Source organism: Corylus avellana, chromosome ca7, assembly GCF_901000735.1.
Source record: "Corylus avellana chromosome ca7, CavTom2PMs-1.0".
NCBI classification, from domain to species: domain Eukaryota; kingdom Viridiplantae; phylum Streptophyta; class Magnoliopsida; order Fagales; family Betulaceae; genus Corylus; species Corylus avellana.
In genome coordinates, this window is record NC_081547.1 from 3,622,728 (window position 1) to 3,641,937 (window position 19,210).

The 19,210-nt window shown below is 36.3% G+C and overlaps 2 protein-coding genes across 2 annotated transcripts; one reads left to right on the forward strand and one right to left on the reverse strand.

Moving 5' to 3' along the window:
• Positions 1-884: 884 nt before the first annotated feature.
• Positions 885-14,347, forward strand: LOC132186880 (uncharacterized). Its single transcript, XM_059600990.1, has 12 exons — positions 885-1,310; positions 1,603-1,704; positions 3,861-3,941; positions 5,100-5,209; positions 5,330-5,465; positions 6,008-6,106; positions 9,279-9,384; positions 9,484-9,923; positions 9,991-10,167; positions 10,762-10,959; positions 12,690-13,016; positions 13,751-14,347. Exons 1-12 carry the CDS (start codon positions 1,005-1,007, stop codon positions 13,841-13,843), a joined length of 2,175 nt encoding a protein of 724 aa, XP_059456973.1. The 5' UTR covers positions 885-1,004; the 3' UTR covers positions 13,844-14,347.
• Positions 14,348-14,814: 467 nt separating this feature from the next.
• On the reverse strand, positions 14,815-17,729 carry LOC132188262 (patatin-like protein 3). The gene is made up of 7 exons (XM_059602681.1): positions 17,589-17,729; positions 17,309-17,490; positions 16,984-17,170; positions 16,612-16,773; positions 15,534-15,824; positions 15,176-15,351; positions 14,815-14,887 (listed from the first exon to the last, which is right to left on the reverse strand). Exons 1-7 carry the CDS (start codon positions 17,727-17,729, stop codon positions 14,815-14,817), a joined length of 1,212 nt encoding a protein of 403 aa, XP_059458664.1.
• Positions 17,730-19,210: the final 1,481 nt, after the last annotated feature.

A 19,210-nucleotide genomic window follows, 5' to 3' on the forward strand; every position in this document is an offset into this window, starting at 1 on the left:
GACAAAATAGAACCACAAGGCACAAAGGAAGGTTGACAGAGATTCGTGGAAAATTGGAGAAAGAAAATGGGAATCGAAAGAACGCTTTGAAATATAAACATTACAAATTGAAGCCCTTGGTTTGATGTTCGAGTCATTTTTAGAATTGAACATATATAGATGTTTGGTATTCCATAAAATTGGATTGGTCTTTGGTTCAATTTTAGTCGGAATTAGATTCATTGAGTGTGCCATGTGTCTTGTATCCTACCCATGATTATTTGGAGCCACATCCTATGCTCCAAATAATCATCGGTGATGGGATAATTTCATAATTTCATTAGATAATATTCAATTGGTAACCTCATGAATCGTAAATTCATAATTGAAACAATAAAAGATACTTCTAATGAACACAAAATATAAATAATATCAATAGCAAACTTTAAACTTATTATGATATTTATAAATATGATTATTTATCTAAATATTACCAAAAAAAAAAATGTTTTTCATAATGAAAATCACTATTTCAATAATGATTTTAAAAATTATACCAATTTTTTAAAATAAATAATAATAATAATGTAGAGCATTACCGGCATAACATTTGGTCTATAAAAATTGAATTTTTGGTTAAAAAATCATGCCACGTAGGCTGTGAAATGACTGTCTGATTTGACTTTAAAAGAAGAGGTTCCTTGTCTACAATTGACATTGACGAAGCTGTCATTTCTCTCTCCACCCTGGTCCTTGATTGCTATACTTCCACGTCGATGTCAGTTAAGTAAAAGTTCACACGGCAGGTGAGAATACCCAAACCCTTCTTCAGGCTTCACAAGCATTCCATATATAAAAAGCACACCTGGCACCATTCCATATATAAAACTTCCAATCCATTTTTTTAGTTTTTACCTCATATCGCCGCCTTTCTTTCCGATAAATTTTGTTTTCCTATCGACGAGCCAAACAGTAAGATTTTCTCGAACTCTATCTCAAAGATTTTCCCGAGAAGAAACACAGAAATGGATTCGACGCCAGTGAATTGGGAAGCACTCGACGCTCTTATCATCGATTTCGCCAAATCGGAGAATCTGATTGAGTACTCATTCTCCGCTTCGTCTCCGCCTTCCTCTCCTTCTTCTTCTTCGTCTTGTTCTTACTCTTCTTCTTCGTCGCTGTCCTCTTCGTCTTACCATTCGAGGTTGATCATCTGGAGGATCAGACGGTCTTTGGAGGCCGGTGACATTGACGCCGCCATCGATCTCCTACGTGCCCACGCGCCCTTCGTCCTCGACGATCATAGGCTTCTCTTCCGGTTACAGAAGCAGGTGAGCGTGCCGTAATGCTCCGCTTGGTTGCTGAGAAAATGCTGGAATATAGAATACTTTGAATATTTCAATTTTGATTTAATGAATAATAATCAATTTTGAGTTTTGGATTTTAATTAATTGAGAAAACGTGTGTCTATGTTGAATTTTGAGCTTCTGGTATCTTCTCGGTTCCTCTGTTTTCCGGGAGACTAAACGCTGCGTTTTGGTGTCTGCTTTGATGTTTGGTTACGTTCTTTATTTAGATTTCCTGAATTGGGAATTGTTTTTGTTTGGTCAATTTTTGGTGAAGAAATTTATTGAGCTGTTGAGGAAAGGGACTGCCGAAGATCGTGACTCTGCAATTTCTTGCCTGAGGACAGCTCTCGCGCCCTGTGCTCTTGATGCGTACCCGGTAAGGTTTAATTATCTTCTGCATTTTTCTTTTTTTTGGGATACAGTTGATTGCTATCACTTATACAGTCATCTTTTCACCATATCTTTTCTTGCTATCACTTGTTTGTTTCGAAGCTGCTTCGGGTCTAAAGGTGAATATGGCTAAATCAGCTTTGGTTCCGGTAGTTGATGTGGTTAATATGGAAGAATTGGCTGGTGTTTTGGGTTGTGAGACGGAATCTTTGCCTTTGAAATATCTGGGGCTCCCCTTGGGTGCTCGCTTTAAGGCCAAACCTATATGGGATGACATTTTGGAAAAGATTGATCGGAGGTTGGCGAGCTCAAAAAGAATGTATCTTTCTAAGGGAGGTAGGGTTACTCTTTTAAAGAGCACCCTCTCTAACCTTCCTACTTATTTCTTGTCCCTTTTTCCTGTTCCTGTTTCAGTGGCTAAGCGCATAGAGAAGCTCCACGTGATTTTCTATGGGGAGGTTTAAACGATGAGTTCAAATACTGTTTGGTTAATTGGGATAAGATTTGCTCTCCTATCTCCAAAGGAGGTTTAGGGATCAGGAAATTGAGACTGTTCACAACCAGGCTTTGTTAGGGAAGTGGCTGCGGTGTTATGCACAAGAGAGAGAGGCTTGGTGGCAAATGGTCGTGGATGCCAAGTATGGTTTTGAATGGGGTGGTTGGCATTCTATCAACATCTCTGGGTCTCATGGGGTGGGTCTTTGGAGGTACATTAGTAGGGGGTGGCAGATGTTGTCTAGCCATACAAGATTTGATCCAGGAGATGGTTCCAAAATCAGATTTTGGGATGATGTTTGGTGCGGAGAAGCGTGTCTTAAGAATGTTTTTCTAGGCCTTTACACCATAGCTAATGCAAAAGACGTGTCTATTGCTAACAATTTGGACCTCACGGGGGGAGCTCTTCAATGGAATGTTAGCTTTTCTCGGTTGATTCATGATTGGGAATTGGAAGTGTTAGCCTCATTCTATACTTTGTTGTACTCTCATAAAATGAATAGGGAAGGAGAGGATAAAATGTGGTGGATTTCGTCTAGTAAAGGGAAGTTAGATGTTCAATCTTACTATAATGTTTTGGCTAGTACTGAGGCTAGTCCTTTCCCTTGGAAGAGTATTTGGCGCACCAAGGCACCCACGCGAGTGGCTTTCTTTACTTGGACGGCGGTGTTAGGGAAGATCCTCACAATAGATAATCTTAGGAAAATGAATCTCATTGTGATCAATAGATATTGCTTGTGCAAATCGGATGGGGAGACGATCGATCATCTTCTTCTCCATTGTGAGATTGCTCGCTCTCTATGGTATGCTATCTTTAGCCGGTTTGGATTGTCATGGGACATGCCTCAAAAGGTGGTGGATTTATTCGCTTGTTGGTGGTCGGGAGGGCATTCTCGAAGTGTTGTGTGGAAAATGGTTCCCCCTTTGTCTAGTGTGGTGTTTATGGTTAGAAAGGAATGCGAGATGCTTTGAGAATTCTGAGAGATCTTTGGAGGACCTCACAGCGTTCTTCTTCTACATGCTTTTCACTTAGACAGCAACTTGGCTTGCCCCCTTATTAATTAGCTATCTTGATTTTCTTATTATTTTTTCTTCTCCTAATTAGGCGTTTTCTCTTATATACTTCCTGTATACTTGGGTTGCGCCCCTCTGCGCTTTTAATATATAAACTTTACTTATAAAAAAAAAAAATCTTTTATTGATGGGCTCGTAAAATTTACCAATTTACGAGTGACAAGCTTTTTTTCTCTTGGTGTTTCTTTTTTTTTTATTTTATTTAATTTTTTATTTTAACTTTTCATGTTAATCTTCCCCTAGTTTGATGATCAAAAACTTTGTTACGTCATGTTGTTAGTATACTCTAAACTACCAAAATTGAATTTTTTTTAATACCCTAGTTTAAGGAGTTATTTTAGAACTTTACCAAATTTACATATTGGCCTTCCAGCTATGGTTTTTCGGTAAGTACTCCCACAGTTTAAGTGCTTCTTGGGGTTAAAGGTTTGACCCTTGTTTTATTGCTTTTGGAAAATACTGTTTTCTATTCGCTACAAAATTTGTGGAACCTGTTTATTTATTTATTTATGGAATTCAATTGTTCTCTTGTTTAGTGGAGAAGTCTGACAGATTGTTATATTTGTATTCAAGGAAGCGTATGAGGAATTCAAGCATGTTCTTCTTGCCTTTATATACAACAAAGATGATCTAACTTCTCCGGTGGCAAACGAGGTGGGATTTGTACGATGTTCTGTCTACTTCTTGGACTTTATGTTGTTTTTTTCATAGACAGTAGTAACTCTATGATATATTCTATTGTTGTTTTTTACATATGTTTTGGCTCTTATATATCGAAGATCAAATTGTTGATTCACCTATCACGTAGGATATGGTAATTCATGACAATATATATATATTTTCTGATTATAAAATGCACTTAAAAAAGTATATGGAGTGGCTTGTGGTGCCTTAACAACTTTGAAATTTTACAATGACAATGGGAGTCTGGAATGTGTTGCATTCAGAATGTTGTAAAAGCGATTGTATTTTTCTTTTTTCTCCAAGTTGTCAAGAAGAGATTGTTTTTATTTATCCCTATGAAATATCATTGTAACAAGTGAAGGAAGATACATTAGTATGGTTGGTCTTGATGTTGCAATTGATCTTTTTGCTGAGTATACAACTTCACATAGATTAGGTGAAAGATTTGAAATTTTGAATAATAGATTTTTGATTATATGGGACAGAGCAAGTGGAAGTTTCACTCAACTAAGTCTAATAAGTGATTTTTTTTTCTTCATTAATTAAAAGATATTAAGATCTGAAGGTAGTACTTCCTTTCGTTTCCTTTTGGAAATAGAGCTGTTGTATATATTTCCTTCAATTATAGGTAGTTGTTATAGTGCATCTGTGCCCACTTGTCGTTTCTCTTCCACCAAAATGATACGAATGTCATACAATAATATTTAATGCTGGATGAACATATGATGCTGGTCTTTCTTAGCAATTCCTTGAATTTGGTTAAACTGATTCTTTGGACATTGTGAAGCAAATCCTATATCACTAAATTTATGTGCCTATGTGATAGGCGCAACAATTTTCCATATATGCTGCTGCATCAAATTGTGGCTCGTGTCTTTGGGTGCATAAGCCAAGAAGTTTATGTAGTTTTTAGGCATGGTTGCTTTTGCTTCCACATTACTGAATATTCGGATTGTTCTTTCTCTTCCTATTTCTTTTTGGGATGATGTTTATCTTCAACTTTAGCTGTTTTAGATAGATAAAGATAAAGTTAGTTGTTTGTTCGTAAAATGTTCATTATGTTGATATGTAAAGCTTTCTGCAGGGATAATATTCACATGTATAATTGTGCATCTTCTATCTTTTCAGTGGTCAGAAAGGAGGAGGTTTGAAATTGCTGGATTGATGTCCTCTGTCTTAAGAGCTCATTTACATGCATACGACCCAGTCTTTTCGATGACATTGAGATACTTGATAAGGTTATCATTCAGATCTGGTCAATTAGCCTTTACTTGATATTTTTACCCTGAGGCTTGTGTTTTTGTACATGTGGTAGATTGTCTGTGCTTATTTTTCAATTATCTCCCTATGTTGTGCAGCATACATAAAGGATATTGCCTTCGTCAAGGTATTGTATCACCCATTTCAGATCTTACTCAAAGGTTACTCCTTGAAGAACGTGACCCCCCTGCAACACCACAGGAGAGTTTGTATGAAGCACCTCCTTTTGACGAGGTGAGACTTCTAACTTACAACTAATTGTCCTAAGATGATGATGAAGGTAAAATATTTTTTTGAAAATGGTTTTTTGTATTTTCTTGTGTTTAGTGCAATTGACATTTTTAGTAAAAGGGAATTTTTCTTCTTTTTTTTTTTCCTTTTTTTTAATGGTTATTGGAAAATTATACAAGCATGTGCCCTATCCTCACCTTCCACCCCATTCCTCCGGCCGCCACCACCATTTTCCTCCCTCCTTGCATCATTATTACCACCTCCTTCCCCACCCCCCAATCCGTAGTGCCACCACCACAGCCACTCCATTTCTCCCATTTCTCTACACCACCACACCATTAACCTATACCCCCCAAAAGTCCCATGACCACCACACCATAACAACCCTTGGAAATTCTTTTTTGTCTAGGAAATTATTTTCCATCAAACAGATGAGTATGCTCTTCTTCATGTTTAACACCGTCAGTATCAAGTATTTCATTTTTAGAGCACTTTGGCGGGCCTCTTATGTATGTTATTGTGCATGTTTGATTTCAAAAAACCAGGTGGATGTGCAAGCACTTGTACATGCTGTAGAGCTCACAAGACAAGGGGCAGTTGATAGCTTGAGATTTTCTAAGGGTGATTTATTTTTGGCATTTCAGGTTAGCAAATATTTGTCAATTATACTTTATTACAATATTTTCAATATATTCCTCATCCTATCCTTGAATTTCATCTGTCTTTTGATTCGGAACAAGTTATTAGTATTTGATTTTATATTTGATTTAATTTTTAAGAGTCGATGGTATTAAGTGTTGCTGTAGATTATTTTGGGTAATTAAATAATGGGCATTGATAAATAGGCATTGCCCTAGGGTTTAGTCGGAGTTTATATAAGTATGCTTTGTACTCCAATGGAGACATACTTTTATAGAATAAAATTATGAGAAATTAATTCTCTTCTCTCTCTTTCTCTCCTCTTTCTCTCTGTTTCCCCTGGCTTCTTCCCTCATGGTGGGGGCCACATTCGGAAAAAATGTTGTATGTAGGGTCCACCAATTAAAATTCATTTGGTAAAAGTTTGAGAAGTGTTTTTGAAAAATAAAAAATCAAAGTGTATTCTACTAAATAAATGAAAAAAACTATTGCAATTTACACTCCACGATGGCTTTAGCCTCTGCAATGTTCATGCCAGACGATCTTGATGGCCACCATGGGGTTGCCGGAAGTTCGTGACGGCCACCGGGGTTTACCAAAGTTTGCGGCGGCCATTTTGAGGTCTCCAAAGTTCGTGGCTACCATTGTGGGGCTGCCTCAAGGTTGTGGGGGCCACCCTGCATGTTCGTGGTTGCCACTTTGAGACCACTGGAAGTTTGTGGCTGCCACCTTGGGGCCACCGGAAGTTTGCGTTGGCCACCTTGGGGTTGGGGCCGCTGAAAGTTTGTGGCAGCTTAACATTCATGGCAGCCACCGCGGGCCAAAAGTGTGTGTTTTGAGAAGAGTCTTATAGTTTGTTTTGGTAAAGTGTGTTGGTGGTGGGGCCACATCTGTAAATTCGTTTGGATAACTAATATTTGAGAAGTGTTTTCAAACATTTGAGAAGTGAAAATAGTTTTGTAAAACTTTAACAAACATGCCCAATTCTCTTCTCTCTCTCTCTTTTTTTTTTTTTTTCCCCTTCTCTTTTTCTCTCCTTCCTCTAGCTTCTTCCCTCTCTCTTCTTCCCCTTCCTCTTCCTCTCTCTTTCTAGCTTCTTCTTTCTCTTAGGATAAAAGAGAAGAGAAAGAAGCTACAGAAAAGAGAGAAGAAGAGAACGAAGAAGCTAGAAAGGGAGAAGCCAGGGAAGAGGAAGGGGAAGAAGAGAGAAGGAAGAAGCTAGGGGAAAGAGAGAGAAAGAGGAGGGGAAGAAAGAGGGAGAAGAGAATCAATTTTTCATAATTTTATTCTATCAAAGTTTGGCTCCATTGGAGTACAAAGCATGGTTAAATAGATTCCAACTAAACCCTAAGGCAACGCTCATTTATTAACTTACCTGACCTTATTTTATTGACTTACCTAATGGGCCAATGGCCATTATTAATACCATTGACTCTTGAAAATTAAATAAAATTTAATATTATATACTAATAACTCGTTTCGTATCATCTTTTACTACCATGGAGCTTACTGACAGCATTTAGGAGGCCTTGTCTACACCTTGACAGTATGAGGCTGGAAATTTTTAGCTATAATTTTTTTTTTTTTGATAAGTAATGATGCATTAAAGAGCGCAGAGGGACGCAACCCAAGTACACATGAAGTATACAAGAGAGTGACTAAGAAGAAGAGAACATAAAAAGAAAATCAGGGAAATTGATCTCTATGGGAGCTATAATTACTTTTATATAATGGCATATGCTAAAGATATGCGTGCTTTTTTCTTTTCTTTTTCTGAAGTATGCAAACTCACAATCAAAATTTAATCCCTTGTATATTCTCACTTCCTGATTGAAGTTCTGCAATTTTTTACTGTCTTGAAACTTCAACATAGCAAGCACTCTGATTAACAATTGTTTAAAAGAAAAAAGGTTAGACTGAGAAAGAAAGTTACTGAAAGCAACATGTCAATTACATTGTACAAAACTTTGACATTATATACACTTTGGGGTAGAGGTCATTCAGAAGCTATTCGATGTTATCTCAATATATGAGCAAACAGAGAGATTATTGACCCTCAATGTTTGTTCTCATGGCTCTTTATGGCGGCACTTGTAAGGAGACATGAAAGGGGCATATAGATGTTGATGATCTAATACTAGTAGCGTGTTTGTGAGAATTAGTACAACATTATTTCCCATCATGAGTTTTCACCATTTACTTTTTTCTTCAATTAAATATTGATTTATCTTTGGAAGTGTTCCTAATTTGGCTAGTCTTTAATCAAAATGGATGAACCAGCAGGAACCTACCAGTCAAAACTTCCATAAGAGATTTCTATAAACCTTCCTTTTTGGAAGTTCTATTCCTAGTGATCACATTACTTGATCCTATGCCTGCATGACCAGAGTTGCAAAAACTTCTGGATAGGTATCCTACATCTGAATTGAATTCGTTATGGTTAAAAGAATCTCTTTCTAGTTGCTCTGGAACAATTAGGATATTCTATATAAGAAATTTATGGGGTTATGCTTCTGGCAGCAACATGCTAGGGGGTGGTGGTCCCGCTTATGGGATCAATACATTCTAAGAATAAATATTTGAATCTTCTCCTTGTAAATGTAAGATGAGTATCCTTAACAGTTCTGGAGGTTTTCTATTATAGATTGAAAACTTATCAACGCTAGCATTATAGATATTTGCTTTAGGGTAATGCTACTCTTTGCACCCATTTCACACTGGCTAACGTGGCGTGTTGTAAGTGGCTTCCCATGTCAGCCACTTTTAAATAAAAAAGCAAAAGAAAAGCCACTTACAATACGCCACGTCAGCCGGTAAAAAATCGGTGTGAGGAGTAGCTTTACTCTTTGCTTAATACTTGAAAGTTCGGCATTTTTTTTTTTATTAAAAAATAGGCAGTTGTGAGCTCGAAATATTTAGTTCCAGTGGCATGTTTGTTATTCATCAAAAAAAAAAAGTTCCAGTTGCATTTTTCCAATTCTTCTAAGTTTAAACCTTAAACACAAACATGTTGGTCTTATCATTTGAAACAACATGCTTTCTTCATGGTCATTAATCCAATTAGTAGACTTACTGGGTTCTTCTGGGTGCTACTATTTGGCTGCCTTATTTTGTAATTGGGTGGCTGGTATATATGTCGAACCTGCAAGTCTTTATTCTTGTTTGTATTTATTGCAGAATGAATTATGCAGGATGAGATTGGATGTTTCCATGCTTGATGAGCTTGTTTGTGAGTATTGTGTTTATAGGGGAATTGTGGATTCTGGCATCACTTCCACTTCTGGTAAAATTCAAATTTTTCTATCTTTATTACAATTTTTCCCCTTTTTTATTGCTAGAAATTCTGATTATTTCTTTATCAAAATATTTATGATGCCTTCAGAAATGCGAACACAACCTAAAGTTAATCACCCAGAGCCTGGGTGTAGTTCATCAAGAAACTGTTCTCTTGAAGTGGATTCTGGTGCCAATAAACATTCAGATGGTGAGACCTCAGTCAATAATACTCACATGGATGGTTCTCCTGAAAACAATGCCGATGTGTCTAGCATTCGTGGAATGGATGTTGAGTTACGATATGCTTGCGAGCCAACCAGCAACCAAGAAGACTGTAGCACTAGTGGATTGCATCAGCCTGAAAATCCAAGTGTTCAGCAGAGGTATAGAACCCTCAGAACTGGAGAGAGGAGTAAACGCAAGCGATGGAGAGGAAGACATGATGATCAAGATTTTAGTTATGGTGTTCCTTTTGACGAATGCAGTAAGCAAGGGCCTACCACAACTACCCAGGTTTCCAGCACATTTATCTCAAAGGAACAACAGGTACTTGTTTGATATTTATTGTTATTCCTTGTGACAAGTTGATTATTAACTGAATGCTGTTATGCAGGGCTCAGGAAAATACTCAATTTTAGATGTTAATAGTAGGGAGGATAAATACGAGATTGTGCTGGGGATGAAGGAACTAGCTAGTAAGGGAATGGCTGCAGAGGTTGTTGAAGAAGTTAATGCTATGGATCCAAAAATTTTTGTGCAAAATCCTATATTGTTGTTCCAACTTAAGCAGGTTAGCGGATCCTATCATCCATGGCTTCATTGGAAGGAAATAATTTCTGGGGGAAACTACACTTACCCTTCAAATTACTACCAAATTTGCAATATCCCCCCAGGCTTTAAGAAATTGCAATGTCCCCCCCAACTACCTAGCCCTTACACTTACCACCTCTATTAGAATTCTTTGTTAAATCCGACAGAAGTAATACACGTGACTCTAGACCCAAGACCAAGCCATGAGTCACCCCCCGAGGTCCATGGCAGTGGGCCTCCCCAACTTAGCTGTGGGTCTCCATGGCCAGGCAAGGTTTTGCTTTGTTTTTTTTTTTAATTTTTATATTATTAAAAACAAAATTAAGGACATAATTGTATTTTTCTTTATATGATAGGGGTATAATGGATATTTGTGTCATGTGTATTGCACATGACCCATTTCTGTCGGATTTAATAGAAAATACTAACAGAGGGAACTTTGCAACTTCTATAAGTTTGGAGGGGACATTCAAATTGAGTGAGAGTTTAAGGAAGGGTAAGTATAGTTTCCCCTAATTTATGTTTATATATAAATTCCAAAAAATGTGACTATCCGGTCTGTTTGCTGATTTAGGTGGAATTCCTTAAGCTGGTCAGCTCTGGTGATTATTCCAGTGCTTTGAAAGTTGCGTGTTCCCATTTAGGACCTTTAGCTGCCAGTGACCCTGCCTTGCTGAAACCCCTGAAGGAGACTTTGTTGGCATTGCTCCGACCTAATGAAGATGCACTTGGGAAAGGCTTGCCTTTACATGCCCTTTCAACTTCACTCCAGGTATGGTGTGATTTGCAGATCTAATTTATTGGTAGTTGTACTTGATGCATTTTTAAGTTATAATATTAAGCTTCTTAGGTTGCCACGTTTGAGGCTACCATCTTCTGATGTCTGGGGCATATGCTTGATCTGAAGTTTGTTGCGTTTGGTATTTAACTGGTCCAATACTCCAATACGGTTCCCTCTGTGATTTGGTTAGTGATTTGACTGGAAGAAACCACATCATATTATTGTTAACCCATATGTAACTAGGAAACTGATAAAGCTGCTGGAATTTGACTCTGGTGTCAGAGTGTCAAAATGAACCAAACAACGTGTACAAATACAAATTTTGGGACCTTAAGTGATTCAACGTTCATATACGTGGGCTTGGGCTGCAGAACAGGCAGAGGAAAGGGAAAATATAATATAGAAATGTCGTTTTTTATGGAGTTTACTGCTATCTATTGGATGGCACATCTCCTTATTTCCACATTTTATTGAAAGTTCTTGCAACATGTAATTTTATGTAAATTATGTTTCAGACTGCATGGTGTGGGGAAAATATGGAGGGGACACGGTAGTAGTTTCTCAAAAGGCCGGAGAAAGTAATGATTATAAGGCTTCAAAGACAAGTAGTTGAGGCATGTTCGAGGAGTATTAAATAGCACGTTCACAATTCAGTGAGCATAATGCTAGCTGTATAAGTTACTTGGAGAGAGTCATGACTAATAAAACATGTGCTTTCTATAAGCTTTAGAATTCAAGTAATTCAATTTCGTCATCATATAGGCCGGTGTTCTTTGGACCAGGTATTTCCTTCACCTTTTAGTGAGGGGTGGAGGGCGAGGTCATTGGTTTAATCATGTTTGGGTGCGTAAGTTGTGTATTGCTTATAAAAAAAGATATTGAATTTTGATACTAAGGAGCTCTAGCTCAAATGATACTTCGTACCCTGTAAAAAAAAGGCACATAGGGTGTTATCTTGAGTTCAAAAGCCATCAGGAATGTGGAGCTTACCAATCCAAAAAGATAACATAGAGTTCATTTTGCCTTTTATATATCATATTGTTTTTTTGATAAGTTAAAAACAATACGATAGAAAAAATTTAAAATGTTAATTATAGTGGATAAGGTTCATGAGATTTCATTTTCATATTGCTCTGTTTCTTCAACTTTGAAGTTAGAGACAACCAAAGGCAGTGGTGGAAGTATTGAGGGAGCTCATACTCCTATTTTGGTAATTTATTGCCAGTTCTGCACAATATTATTTTAGAAGTTTCAGTTTTAAATTGCCTCATTGGTAGCAAAGTGGTATTTCTCTTTGATATGGGGAAGGTCTTGGCTTCATTACAAGCAAAAAAATCTTGATTTTACCTGTAAAGATTGCAGACACTTTTTCCATAATTCCATTTGATTTGGAAATTAGGAGTTTTCATTGTTGCAATGACAACTTCTGGTTGGTTGGATTTAAAACGTTGTGGTTTGGTGACATTGACCAAAATCAAGTACTGACAGAGCAGATTAGCAATGTTAAAACGTAAGGTCTTTTTTGTAGTCCATTTGTGGCTAAAAGTTTGGTCATAAGTTCCTTGTTTCTCTGCATGCTTTGAACTTTTGCAGATTACTACTAAATGTAGATCTTCCTTGCGATTGATTTTTAAGTGTATTACTAATTTGCTAGTGATGATATGAATTTTTTATTTAAACTCATCGTATGAATCTTGAATGCTTGTTTTTTTCTTGGATAGGTTGCAGTCGGTAGGAAACTTGGTATCGAGGAACCCCAGCTTATGAAAATAATGAAAGCAACCCTTTACACTCATAATGAGTGGTTTAAACTTCAAATGTGTAGAGATCGGTTTGAAAGTCATTTGAGGATTGATTCCTTGAAAGAAGTCAACACTTCCTTGCTCACTGCAGGTGCTACACTGAATTCAAATGCCGATACTTCTACCCTTGGATCTTCTCAAGTTACAATATGTTCAAGCGCCAAAATTTCAGAAGATGGTAGCAGTCCAACCCAAGCATCATCCAGAGATGTTGTCTGTGATGAAAATGCAATTCTTAAAGTAATGGTGAGTTTGAATGTCTTACTCGCTACTACTCGGTGAAGTCCAATAATTTTTTATTTTTTTTGTCATCTAATATTATGAGCTCTGGCATTGTGTTTCTTCATATTATCATGCCTTTTGGTAGAACGTGTGATCTTCATTTAATTACTCTAGTAAGTTGTATGTTATTGTCCTTTCCGTTCTAGAACCTTTTTGAGGTCTTTTTCTTGGTCAAAAAGGATTTTTTTTTTTTTAACAATAAATTGTAGGGCTGCATCTATGTAAGAACCATTCGATTACAATGGTCACTAGAAAGCATGTGCATGTGTTCTTGGCATCAGGGCTTATTTCTTGTCTAGCTTTTTTCACATCTTTGTGGTGTTTTGCAAGTTTTGAACCTTTGTCCGACTTCAGAATAATGTTACCCCCACAATTCTTTTATTGCTAATATGTGTAAACGTGTGATTCCATATCAGCAACAAATTTTTTTAATACTCTTTAATTACATCCTGACATGTGTGAACAAGTTATAAAAGAGTTGTAAGTTTAGCATTAATGACACTTTAAACACTTGTTTTCTTTGAAAGTGCCTTCCTCTTTTTCAACACTTAACATAATTCGGGTGCCCCACCCCTTCTCTCCCCCTTTCTCTCCCGGGTGTTTTAGTAAGGAAAGATGATGCTTATATGAGTACTTTGTTTGTTTCATACAAGATATTCAAATTTTTTAGTTGGGTCTAATATTTTGGGTGGTGCCAGGAGTTTCTTGCTTTGCCAAGGGCAGACGCGATCCATCTTCTTGCACAGTGCAATGGAAATGCCGAGATGGTCATTCAGCAAATATTTGCGTAGTTTAGGAGTGTAATTTTGTAAAGCTTACTAAAGCTGAATATTTTTGTTTATTTATTTATTTATGGATATTATTTGATTCAATTCGCGCCATACATTTCCTTTTTTTTTTGTTTTTTGAACCATCGAGAATTGCATTAATCAAAGAGAATCTTGCAAAGCAAGGTCACGTGGGAAAATACAAGCTGGAAAATCAGTCTTCCAGAGTTGCTCGGATTGTAAAGACACAGCTAATTAATTTGGCAAGCTAATGAGCCTCCTCATTTGCCAGTCGAGGGACGTACTCCATCCGCCATTCCAGAAAGCCCTCCAGTTGCTGTTTCGCATCCTCACGGCTCCATAACTGCCCTACCAGTTTGTTTCTTCCATTTTTAAATGTAGGCGGAAGGGTCAATCCTCGCAATAGTATAACGTATCATGAATATGTCTGCTTCTTATTGCTCTTGTACATTACCATAATTCAAGTGGTTGATAGGAATATCAAATATGGTTCTCTTTGTGAAGTTACTTGAACTGGTCCGATATACGTTTGTATTATTGTTTGCAGGCTCACCACTGCTTTTTCCAATGCACTTTTTATTGTATCTTTGCCTTTCGTCTTCTTTTTTAAGCTTCTGGCTCCTAAAGAATGGACCAAAAGAGTAAATACACTATACTTTTATTTCATTTTTATCCAACGTTGTTGAAGCAGCATTGTCAATCAGCACTGATGCAGAAAGAGTAATGATCTCTCTTTGTTTAAAAAGAAAAAAGAAAACACTGGGACATCAAAAATGGGAAAGTAGATAGGCGGGTAAAGGAGTGCCTCTTATTGTAAATCCTTGACATTCCATCTTATTTTCGTCTGTTTATCCTTGCTTTGCAATTAGAATAACAAATTATTCTGCACCACCATTGTACGTAAACAACAAATCAATGGATAACTGTACTTGTACGTAGGGCATTCGTAGCACAACAAAACGGAGTTCAGTTCACTACTTTGTGCCTTTGGTGTCTGGTGATCTCGACCTTCGCAGTTTTCTTTCCTCTGAAAGTAATTTTGCAAACCTGCAAGCATTTGAAACTATGCTTAGTACGTAGTTTGGCAGAAGAATGGATGCTACCTCTCTGGTTTAATATTTTGCTATCCAAATTATTAGCAATTCATATCTCAAATTAATATAAAAAACTCTATAAGACTAAAAGAAGCGGCTTGCCCAAAACTTGTTCGGACATATGGGCCACATAAAGACTCACATATGCTATCCACCAAAATTGCTGAGAATCTCTATTCATTATCTATGAAAATGCATCATTCGGAGAAATTTTGAGTGCAATGGAAGTGAAGTAGTAAACCTTTCTAGTGCTTCCTCATTGGTTCCACCATTTGGAATTGGTTCATAGATACCAGTATCCAAGTTTATGCGCGCTACTGGTTTCCTTAGCAAGTCCTCACCCACTTTGACTAGATCTTCCAAGTTCTTCGTCGTAGAAACATCAGCAGAAGACAAATTACCGCGTAGATTATCGTCCTGGTTCATCATCCAAAAGCAATATCACTTCATTATTAATTGAACCAAAGCATTAGACGACTCATATTCCATGTTGGGACATTTTATATTGTTGTTTGTATTAATAATGGAAAATTTATATATATAAATGGTGTTGTGTGAAGGAGTTGGTGAGAGACAAAAGAATAGAGATGCTAACATACATGTACCCGCAGGTAGTTATTTTCGGAACGAAGAGCTTGAAAAACGACACAATTGTAGAAATCAACCAGATCCTTGCTGGCTTCATTGTAGCAATCTATCAATGGAGTATGACTATCGTTATATAACCAACATATTGCCCCCCACTTTGAAGCCATTTTAGCGTTGTACTTTTCTTCTCTCTTGTTTGAACCCGTTCCCACGGAGACCACCAGCAAACGGTCATATATTGGGAGGAAATCCCCATCCTTCTTAATATTCTCTTTCATCACTTCACTAATGGCGACCAGTGCCTTCACTCGTATATATAGCAGAAAACCATGAGTACTGTTAGTTTCCGTTTGTTTCATGATTGATCGTTAATTTTTAAGTTCTACAAGCCCTTCTAGATATGTCATAAAAGTCTACGTGGAGAGAGTGGAAAAGAACACAAAGTTCACAACTGGCCAGGAAGAGTCCGGCCGATAAGACTATATTTATATCAATAATGTTAGAATTTACATTTTTATCTTATAATACTGATGTGGCAATTTCAATCTTTGAATTTTTTATTTTTTGACAATTACTAATTTAATAGTTGGTTGGTTGGTTGGGACGGTCACCATAGTATTATTAGAATAATTGTGAGATAAATGAGTAATGTTATAAGTCTTTCTAGAATCCTCCTGAAGTCATATATCCTAAATGTGATGTACCTTTTAAAATTACCAATAGATCAAAGTTTAATACACTACATCTCAAATTCAACTGTAATTTTAAAAGCCACATCACATTTAGGATAACTCTAGGAAGACTTATAACATTACTCAAGATAAAAATGTAATTTTTACTATTCTTTATTAAATAAAGTCATTATACAATGAATAATGCTAAATACTATATATATTTTTATCCTACTATTTATATTGCACAGTCTATTTATAGAGAAAATATTGTAGGTTAGAAAAGGTAATCAAATCCTAAACACATACCAATAAGCAACTATAATTAATAAACACATACCAATAAGGAAAACATAGCAAGGTTAAAATAGAAAATATCCTATATATTCTAACATTTGAATTTTGTCAAAGAATTTACCGGATTATTAGCAGCAACGCCACCATCGATTAGGTTAAAATCTTGCATGTTCCCATGCGTATCTTGGTTTCTAAAATAGTGGGCAGGAAAATAAGTCGGGGCCGCGGAGGTGCCCATACATATGTCTGCTAGTGCAGCATCTAGGAGTGGATTGTTCCTCACCTGCATCAACAATTTCCAATTTTATATATGAATTAAGTTCAAGTGCTTGAAGAGGTTGAAGCCTTTTTTTTTTCTTTTTTCTTTTATTATTAACGTGTGAAATTGCATTTATTAGGTAGAAGGGTGCATGGTATTTCAAGTTCACCGTCTTTCATTAATTCGTTTCTCTTTTTGGCCTACTAAGTTTTAAGCAAATAATACAACAACCACCTTATACGAGGAAAAGATAGTAGGCTGAAGTTTCTTGATGTCAAACGCCGGAATAACAACATTTGTCAAGGTTTGGTGCAACCTTGTGTCCCCTAATTTATCTCTTATGAGCTTGTGAAGATACTTTCCATCATACTTGGGTCCTGTTAAAACTTTCACTAGATTTACTGCTGATGCAAATATTCCACTGCATGTGTTTAATTAAGAAAAGCCAAGAGCCACGGCGTTAGTTAATAATATGATTAATTTGCATGGTACGTATTTATCGTCAACATGAATTTTGGTTAGGATCATATATATCCATGCTAATGTGGTCCATTTTTACCTTGTCTGCGGGAAGATTTTGGGACAGTTTTCAAGGTAAAATGGCACTATATCTTTGGCAGCATATAAAGGGCGATTCTTTTCATTTGGTGCTGCCAACATGGCTGCAATGAGGCCACCTGTACTTGTCCCAGAAATCACATCAAAGTAATCAGCAAGCCTTGCATCCTCGCCATCCAGCTTCTACACACCACAACATATACACTTGATTAGAACCGAATATATATATATATATATATATATATATATATATATATATATATATATATATATATTATTACCTGAATTTGAGACTCGAGGTAAGCAAGAATGACTCCTGGAAGGATTCCTCTAACACCTCCTCCATCAATGCTAAGAACTGTAATGAGATTTCCAGATGTTTGAGGTTGAATTTCAGAGGACGATGCACTTTGCTGCTCCATTAATAGTGATTAATTGGTTGAAGTTTGGGAAAAAAGTTGCTAGAAAAGATCGAGAGTAGTATGAGAAAGAAAAATGCACAGTATCTGTAGGGAAAGATGGTTTTCTCGAGGCACGAAGAAGTAGTAGTGTATTATATGTATATATGTATATATATATATATATATAAGTGAACAATGTTTTGGCCCGTTTCATTGGTAAATGACTTTTGAGCAATTGGGTGCACTGTGCTGATCAAGACTGCTGACTGCTGTAATAATTAATGCAATTTCTGGTAACTTTACGTGTGGGTCTTCAATCCCCCACCCTCTGTGCTTTGTTCACCCAAAAAAAAAAAAACCTTAATTAATGAAGTAAAGAAAAGACAAATCCAGCTGACTTGGAGAGATCAGAGAGAGAGATGGATTATGGAGCCACGATCTAGTCTGGATCTCATAAAATACATTTGAGAATCATATGTATTTTAAACATATATAATTAATAGTCATTGGCTTGATCATGCATATTGATGTCAATTGTGAGGTCATATTTGGATCATCAAAAATTTGTTGCCATTAATAATATGGGATTCGGATTCCCGTGAGAGAGCCTAGGCCTCTATATATATATATAGGTCACTTACTTGGATTGAGATCCTTTCCGATTACTTAAAATTAGAGATTTTCATATTATGAATTCGTGACTTTTCATTTTAAATTCAATGGTCTATAAAATTATTTAAACTTCGATAAAACAAAAGCCAACTTAAAATTAAAATTTAATGTATCTGACATTTTATAGATCATTAAATTTAAAATGAAGGGCCACGATTTCGTAACATGAGATTCTCTAATTTTGAATAATGGGAGGGGATCTCAAACCCACTTACCTCAACAAGTGGATGAGTTGTCTAGGATCTATTTAAGCAGGTGAACTTTATAAAAATTTTCTTATATATGCTAAAAAACCTTATTCGATAATATGCATATGCATGATGACATCATTATCCCTTTGAAGTGCATGTTCTTAGAATAATGTGTAATTCATTCTTGCAAGATTAATGGGAAGTTTTTCTTTACAAGGCATGCTAACATGAATTTGCATACCGGCCACTACATGCAAACCTTGAGTTCCCAAAGTTTTCAAACAAAGACTTAGTATATACATTCACTCTGCATTTTTCTCACAATAATTTGATCAAAAAATACTCTTTACTTTAATTAATATAAAGTAAACAAGAATTAAATAAAGTGTACCCAAATCACCATTACACCGTATAGCATTTGTCAGAAGTGTATAATATTCTCTTTGGTTGTTTTGTTTTTTAGAGATGCCTCTAGCAAGTTGACATTAAATAAGCTTGTGAATTTACATATATTTTCCACTTGACTTGTACAAGAAATATATATTAAGAAAATAAAAGGTTGAAGTGAGATTATAGAAAACCTGGACACATCCTTTACCTACCATATAGATGTTGTTGATCAGACCTATTTAATGAGAA

What these genes read in the sequence shown, in the direction of transcription:
- LOC132186880 (XM_059600990.1), top strand. Translation starts at nt 1,005, where the DNA reads ATGGATTCGACGCCAGTGAATTGGGAAGCACTCGACGCTCTTATCATC. An exon ending in GTGCTCTTGATGCGTACCCG is followed by an intron (nt 1,705 to 3,860) that starts GTAAGGTTTAAT and finishes TTTGTATTCAAG; the next exon opens with GAAGCGTATGAGGAATTCAA. An exon ending in TTATCTCAAAGGAACAACAG is followed by an intron (nt 9,924 to 9,990) that starts GTACTTGTTTGA and finishes GCTGTTATGCAG; the next exon opens with GGCTCAGGAAAATACTCAAT.
- LOC132188262 (XM_059602681.1), bottom strand. Translation starts at nt 17,729, where the DNA reads ATGGAGCAGCAAAGTGCATCGTCCTCTGAAATTCAACCTCAAACATCT. An exon ending in AAAATCTTCCCGCAGACAAG is followed by an intron (nt 17,171 to 17,308) that starts GTAAAAATGGAC and finishes AAACACATGCAG; the next exon opens with TGGAATATTTGCATCAGCAG. An exon ending in CTATCTTTTCCTCGTATAAG is followed by an intron (nt 16,774 to 16,983) that starts GTGGTTGTTGTA and finishes TTGTTGATGCAG; the next exon opens with GTGAGGAACAATCCACTCCT.